At 40.5% G+C, this 8,050-nt stretch overlaps 1 protein-coding gene across 1 annotated transcript; it reads left to right on the forward strand.

Annotated features, from left to right (window-relative positions):
* Positions 1 to 200: 200 nt before the first annotated feature.
* On the forward strand, positions 201 to 1,907 carry gbp (glycogen synthase kinase binding protein). The gene has a single exon (XM_067979242.1). It carries the CDS (start codon positions 469 to 471, stop codon positions 1,042 to 1,044), a length of 576 nt encoding a protein of 191 aa, XP_067835343.1. The 5' UTR covers positions 201 to 468; the 3' UTR covers positions 1,045 to 1,907.
* The last annotated feature ends 6,143 nt before the right edge of the window (positions 1,908 to 8,050 follow it).

Genomic DNA, 8,050 nt, shown 5'->3' on the forward strand with positions numbered 1-8,050 from the left:
ATTGTTCGATTTCACCTAAGATAATACAGAACACCCGTTCTGTTTAACTGAATGACAAATTGAATTGATTGCAATTTAAAATAAAATATTTAACTGGGGGGAAAAATAACTTACAGAATTACCCATCTATAAAAACGGTAATATCTGGTTCCCCCCACCCCGTGCTAGGAATGGGCGCTCCTGAGGTTACGTCAGCCTTTGTTTACAACTGAAAGGGTGTGTGTGCGGGCGGGCGCGGGACTCGGCGCAGCGGGTGTTGCCTCGCTGAACGCAAGCACCTTCCTTTCAACAGCATAGTGCCTTTTTGTAGAATTAATGTATTTTTGAGATTGGGAGTAATAGTTTGTTTTGTTTTGGACAAAAAAAAAATGTTGTCAAATATAAGCTAATGTGTTCAACTGGCTGCAAAAACCACGACAGGGAGAGGAACTACTACTCGCAGCGGCACAGAAACAAAGCCGAGATAATATGCTGCGGCGAAGAGAGAGCTTCCTCCTCCTCGAACAGGCCGTTACAGTCGACTCGAAGGAGATCGACGCTTTAGTGGCTAAAATTGGGGAGACGTTACAGTTCCAGCGGATACCCAACGGCGGCGGCGGCGGAAGCGCGCAGCAACAGCAGCAATATCATCACAAGCACCAGCAGCAGCAACATCATCATCATCATCACCACCACCACTACCACCAACAGCAACAGCAGCAGGAGCAGGAGCCGCGTGGCTCAGCCAAGTGTGGAATGTGTTGTATCGATCGGTGGAAGGTTCCGAGTCGCAACAAGCCGTACAGCGTTCCAATGCGAGCTCGCGATCCAGGACAGCCGCGGCCGGCGGCAGCAACAACAACAACAACAGCAGCAACAGCAGCAGCAGCCCGAACTGCAACAGGCACCTCCGCAGCAAACGGTAAGGATAAAAACATGGGGGGGCCGCCACCCCCCGAGTCCGCCGCACAGGAACACAACGCTCACCAAAAGCTCGAACAGCTCCTCTCGTCTGGAAATCTGATCAAAGAGGCCGTGAGGCGCCTGAACGCCGAAAACCACTAGGCACACATGCACGCCGAGAAGCTGGCGTTGTAGTGGTGGCAGGGAGTGTAGACGAGCCCGTCATTTTATTAACGAGAACAGTCGTGAACATAACGAAGAGCAAGCCAAAAAAAAAAAGTTGTTTATTAGTGTAGGTCGTGGCTTACTTTTGGAGAAGAAAATCGAAACGATCACCACGCGAATTGACATAGGGCTACCGAATATCGGTGTAAAATTAATAGCTTTTTTTAAAAAAATGATTTGTCTTAACGCACTGTGTACGTTATTCTTAGGGAGGTTAATAAAACCATTGGGATCTACCTTTGCACCAGTCCAAAGGTTACAGAGTTTTTAAACAAACAATGCAAAAACAAAGGATGTTTGGATGTTGACTTAAATCTAAAGATTGCATTTTTTTTCAACGGGTATACCTGAGGTTACATAATACACCATGTTTACAGCAGAGAATCACGCCGTCTGGTGCTTGTTTTTGAAGGAGTCTGACACCGCAAGGTCGTTATCACGCTGACCTTGATTTTTCTTTGGACTCCGTGTTTTGACTGACCGTTTCCACAAATGTTTGAATCCCCAAACCGTTCATCAGTCGACTGAATAGCACATGGCAGCCGAGTCGAGCCAAACCCGCATTCCAAGAACTCTAGACACAGTATACCAGTAATTTCGCGAACTGTTTACAGTACGTGTCGTACCCCACTGGGTTTGGGACCTAGTTTAATGGAAAAGCAGGGTTAAGATCGCTGTTATTTAATAGCCACTTAATTTTAGCTCCAATAAAAGAAAGTGTATACTTCGTAACGGAGTACTTTGTTGTTCCTGTTATCCAGGAATTGATGTCTTGAATAAAATGTGGCAGTTAAACAACAGTTTTTATTTGTTTTCTTTAAAACATATTTTGCATTGCTTACATCTTATCAATGTGGATAATTTTCAAGGGTTTATTCAGTTAGGAAGGAAATGTGTGGTTTGGCGCATGACTGAGTAGTACACTACCACAGGCACTGGTTTTCTAATGCTTTCTGTACTAATAAGGAAATCATAAAGGCGTGTGTGTGTAGGGACTCTTCACCCATTTGTATTTCGGTCAGGTCCACACACAGCATTGTTAGCTGTAGTGAATATGTGCACAAAGGGGTTCTGATAGACAGGGGGAAGCTTCATGCTTAAATTGTAGTGCAGATTATTTATACATTCATGTTCTTCTAATGCACTGTATGCATCCCCTTGAATATTAAGATATTTTGCCATTTTTAAGCTGTTTCCATGGATTTGCAACTGTGATTTGCTGTAAACTTCCAGTGATGGCTATTGAATGGCAGAATACATGCTGGAAGGAGTTAAAACATATAATTTTTTTTACGCTTTGTGTGGACAAATGTACAATCCTGCAGATCAGCTGAAGCGGGATTTACTAAAACAATGAACTACAATGCATCTATCTGCTTTAAGCATCAAAATTGATATCAATTTTTAAATACTAATTCATTTTAAGGTATGTGTTGTACTTACATAGTGCATTTTTCCAAAAGGCCATTATACCATCAGACAATCAAATTCCTCAGGAGTGCTACCAATGGTCTTATTTTATTGGGGTTTTGTTTGAAGCTGCATAAACCCATAATCAGGTTATTCTGAATAAGTTATATAAATAACTTGTATTGAAGGAAATATTGTGTATTTGATAGCAATTTTTATTTTTTGAAAGAGATCCTTTGTTTCAAAAATTTGTCAAGAATTATTGGATTTAATAATTAGAGAGGAAACTATAGTGCAATTCAACATTGCCTCTGACTGCCAATGGCTTTCTTTTCAGTGCTATGTTTAAAGACTGAAGTTCCTCACAATTCTGACTGGGTGTGTCATTTCAATACAACAGTATGAATCGCCACTCTTCCAACACTTGTTGACTCCATTATAGTTTAAATTGATAAATTTAGTTAATGGGGTATCTACAGGAAGAACAGTTTTGTCCTTTGTGCAATTCTCTGAAGTCAATTTTCAGAAGCTAAATCATCAGAATCAGAGAAAGGAGGTCACAGCATCAAAACCCTGCGAGTTTCAATGTAGCTATTCTTAGTCATTTCTTTTCTTCAATAATGCAATAATAAGCTAAAGGGTTACAGGAAAACAAAGAGTGAACAAGAGAAATAAAAAGCATGTATATCAGTAAAGATTAGAAAATAAATCAAGTAACAGGTGCAGAAAATAATCAATAAGGCAAATGGAATGCTGGCCTTTATATCTAGAGGACTAGAGTACAAGGGGGCAGAAGTTATGCTGCAGTTATAGAAAACCCTGGTTAGACCGCACCTGGAGTACTGTGAGCAGTTCTGGGCACCGCACCTTTGGAAGGACATATTGGCCTTGGAGGGAGTGCAGCGTAGGTTTACTAGAATGATACCCGGACTTGAAGGGTTAAGTTACGAGGAGAGATTACACAAATTGGGGTTGTATTCTCTAGAGTTTAGAAGGTTAAGGGGTGATCTGATCGAAGTTTATAAGATATTAAGGGGAACAGATAGGGTGGATAGAGAGAAACTATTTCTGCTGGTTGGGGATTCTAGGAGTATGGGGCACTATCTAAAAATTAGAGTCAGACCTTTCAGGAGTGAGATTAGAAAACATTTCTACACACAAAGGGTTGTAGAAGCTTGGAACTCTCTTCCGCAAATGGCAATTGATACTAGCTCGATTGCTAAATTTAAATGTGAGATAGATAGCTTTTTGGCAACCAAAGGTATTAAGGGATATGGGCCAAAGGCAGGTATATGGAGTTAGATCACTGATCAGCCATGATCTTATCAAATGGCGGAGCAGGCACGAGGGGCTGAATGGCCTACTCCTGTTCCTATGTTCCTAAATGGTGGAACAGACTGGGGGGATCTTACAAAGTCAGAAGTGAAAATAAATAATGGGCCAGATTTTGCTGTGAGCGGCGAGACTTGCACTTGCCCATTGACTTTCTGTGGGGTTTTGCACAGCAAGTTACTGTAAATTAGAGATCCAAACAGTGTGGCGCCCTCTACAGGGCATCTGGTATCTGTGTGAACAGGGCAAGCAGCTATGTATCTCCTTAACCAATCAGATTGAAGAATTGTTAATGAGCAGTGCAGTCTGAACCAGGAAGTGTAAATTAGAATAGTGAATTCATTATCAAATCAGGTACAGAAAGGGGAAGAAAGATTGTTAAAAGAGATAAAAGAGACAAATAAATTTTTTTTTAAATTTAGCTGAAGTAATGAGACTTCGCATTTGCAAAAGTTAATTTTCAGTGCATGAGAGGTTGTTTTCGCGCAGCTTACAGAGGAGTGGTGCTTCTCCGACTGCAACTTCCGGATTTTCACATTTAACTGCGCATGTGTGCCCACCGGAAGTTGCTGCCCGATTTGCAAATAAATAACGGTGAGTGCTGTGAGCCTCACCGTTATTTTCACAGCAAAATCCGGCCCAATGAGTGTATTCATGGTTCAGGCAGTACAGTGCCAACAAACAAAATTGAAGAGAGCCATAAGAAAGCATAAGTGAAACAGGATGAAATAAGGCAAAAATAAACTATTCTTCTTGTCCCCATGTCCTTGCCCCAACCCCGCATTGAAGATGACCATCTCATAGGATTGTATAATGGCTGTGGATAAATTGCTTCTATTTGCAGGGGCTGGAATTTAAGGCTTCATGTGGTGTGTGTGTGTGTGTGTATGTGTGTGTGGGGGGGGGGGGGCGGCGGTTTGCTTAACCATGTTCTTATTTGTCAGTGTTTATATATTTTTATTGTTCATGCTATACTACATTCAGTATATGTGTGTTCCAGGAAATGGTCATTAATATATTTGCATGTTTTTACCTGCTAAATAGTTGGCATGTTGCTTTATCTTTTCCTAAAGTTTGTGAATTATGTGACACATGATGGTTAGAGAATCTATCAGTGCTCAAATGATGGAAGAATCTGATGGATGTTTAGTACACAGACATCAGAGATTTGTACATGAAGTAGTGTCATGTAAAAATCCAGTTTCTGCTGTTTGAAGTGAAGCTTTGTGAACTATAGCATTTCCACACCAAACAAATCTTTTCTTTAAATCTAAGACTATACTGTACATTTAGAAATGTTCTTTAGTTCTGCTTTATAACAATCCTCTTTAGAAATGTGCACGGAGTAAATGTACTGCGTAATAGCAGAAAATGCTGAAAATACACAGCAGGTCAGTCAACATTTGTAAAGGGATAAGACAGGCTTTAGGTGTGTACCCTTCATTAGAATGGCAGACAGAGATGAAACATGCATTTTGGTACGGTTAGAAAATTGAAGAAGAAAAATAAAGCAAACAGTTGGAGAGAAGCAACAGATCATAGTAAAGGGGTGGGTTAAATGTCCTGCAACCCGCTTGATAGAAATCAGATGATATAAGGGATCATCAGTGAGAGAATATAGATATAAAAATAATGCAAATAGTGAGGGGTAAAAAGGTCCATTCAAATGAAAGTAAGAAAATATGAAAAAGTTAAGAAAGATGAAAAACACCAAGCTGCAAATTTAACAGATTTGCAATTAAAACAGAAAACGTACCTAAAGCATAGCGGATCACACAAAGAGAAAAAGAACAGGTCCACAAAGTGCTGTGGTGAAGAGTCACCCAGACACGGACAGGATCTCACATCTCAAGCACCTATTGCTGGTGAGAAAATGGAGGGTATAGCTGAAGTCTGAAGTTGCTAAAAGTATTGTGTAGCATGGTAAGAACATAAGAAATAGGATCAGGAGTAGGCCATGTGGCCCCTCGAGCCTGCTCTGCCATTCAATCAGATCATGGCTGATCTTCAACCTCAACTCCACTTTCTTACCTGATCCCCGTATCCCTTGATTCCCCTAGAGTCCAAAAATCTATTTCAGCCTTGAATATACTTGTATGGAACTGAACTATACAGACCCCTGCCTGCTAAGTTAGCAAATCTCCATTTGTGGGTGGGGCACTACGTTTAATTTCAGCATCTGATAACGCACGAGGGCAAATCGGTCAGGATTTCTGATAATCATCTATTAATCCCTGCAGGGAATATGCATCTGTGCCTATCTGGTGAGGACAGGATTGGACATGCAAAATCAATGTATACAAAGAAAAGCAAGAGACTAGATCTCTTCCGTTCCATTTTTATAATGAAACGTTTTGTATTTTTCAAAAGTGTTGCACCAGAAAGTAGATTCAGAGGTGTCACACCTCAAAAGTGCTAACTAAGCAACACAAGTTTGTGGGCAAAAAAAATCATGACTGACTCATAACCAATTATTTGTTGTTACCAATCAAAAATTGACTAAATGTGAACAATAAAAAGTAGCAAAATAAACCCAATGAGGAACAAGTAAACAGAAAGAAAAGCAATCAAATCTCTAATTTTATTTCAAGTCTGCCATTCACAACCAGCAAATACCACAAAACCGGTCAATCAAACCATTCAAATAATCTATTTACACTTGTCAACTGTCATTTCCCTTCACTACATGAATGTATACAGCAAGAAACATGCATATGTAAATACACAGTTCTGGGGGGAAAAAATCACTAAACTATACAAGATCAGTTATTTAATGTTAGAAACGTCTGCAAAAAGCTTCCCCTAGATGGGCTTGCCTTTTAGGAGTGGAGCCTGAATTCTGTGGTTCTTCAATTGCTGTGGACAAATTCTGTATGTGTTAGGAATTTAGGTCTGCCATAGATCACTTCTCAGATTCAACAACAACAACTTGCATTTATATAGCACCTTTAATGTAGTAAAACGTCCCAAGGCGATTCACAGGAGGGTTATCAAACAAAATTTGATACCAAGTCACATAAGGAGATACTAGGACAGGTGACCAAAAGCTTGGTCAGAGAGGTAGGTTTTTAAGGAGTGACTTAAAGGAGAAGAGAGGTTTAGGGAGGAGATTCCAGAGCTTAGGGCCTACTCAGCTGAAGGCACAGCCACCAATGGTGGAGCGATTAAAATCGGGGATGCGCAAGAGGCAAGAATTTGAGGAGCATAGAGATCTTGGAGGATTGTAGGGCTGGAGGAGGTTACAGAGATAGGCAGGGGCGAGGCCATGGAGGGATTTGAAAACAAGAATGAGAATTTTAAAATTGAGGCATTACCGACCAGGAGCCAATGTAAGTCAGTGAGTGCGGGGGTGAACGGGACTTGGTGTGAGTTAGGATACGGGTAGCAGAGTTTTGGATGAGCTCAAGTTTATGGAGGGCGGAAGATGGGAGGCCGGCCAGGAGAGCATTGGAATAGTCAAGTCTAGAGGTAACAAAGGCATGGATGAGGATATTTGATCATTTGTTTCCATGGAAAAGATCTAGATATGATTTATTTTTAAAATATGCTTTTAAGTTAAAGCTTGCTTTAAAGGAGTTAGTTACTTAGGACAATCCCATGTAGGATGCACACCAGTAGTCGGTGGTTACAGGGTAAAAAACTTTTTTCGGTATTTTATATGGTTTAGGCGATTACATAAAAATCCTGCGCTTGTTTGGGATGAGATTTTTATTTTGAGTTGATAAGGGGAACTGCTTTTTGTGCTGGGGCTAAAGGCGTTTAGAAGTGGTTTGATGCTAACCTCAGACAATGCAGTCAGTCAGTCAACGAGACTCAAACTGGCGAATGATTGCCTGATCAGATGTAGATCATTGGAGACTCAACTATGGAAAAACCCTCCTTTGTGTAGTGCTACACCAACAACAGCTTCAGCAAGAGCTAGAAATCCACTATGGGAGATAGATCAACAATATAAATGTTTGTAATGTAAATAACTGAGAATAAGAGGTTTGTGGAGGAAAGAGCAAAGTTACTATTATCTTAAAATTTTCAGAAATTGGTCTGAGGCCACTGATATCTTTCAGTATCAGTAATGTGTGTAATATTTTTACCTCCAGTGATGTGATACATTCCTTCTGTAAAAGTGCTGTATTACAGTGATGAGCAAACAGCTGTCATATTTAGTCTGCAGCGAGTCATGGTAAATGTCATAAGCCACACT

This window comes from Heptranchias perlo, chromosome 3 (genome assembly GCF_035084215.1).
Source record: "Heptranchias perlo isolate sHepPer1 chromosome 3, sHepPer1.hap1, whole genome shotgun sequence".
NCBI classification, from domain to species: domain Eukaryota; kingdom Metazoa; phylum Chordata; class Chondrichthyes; order Hexanchiformes; family Hexanchidae; genus Heptranchias; species Heptranchias perlo.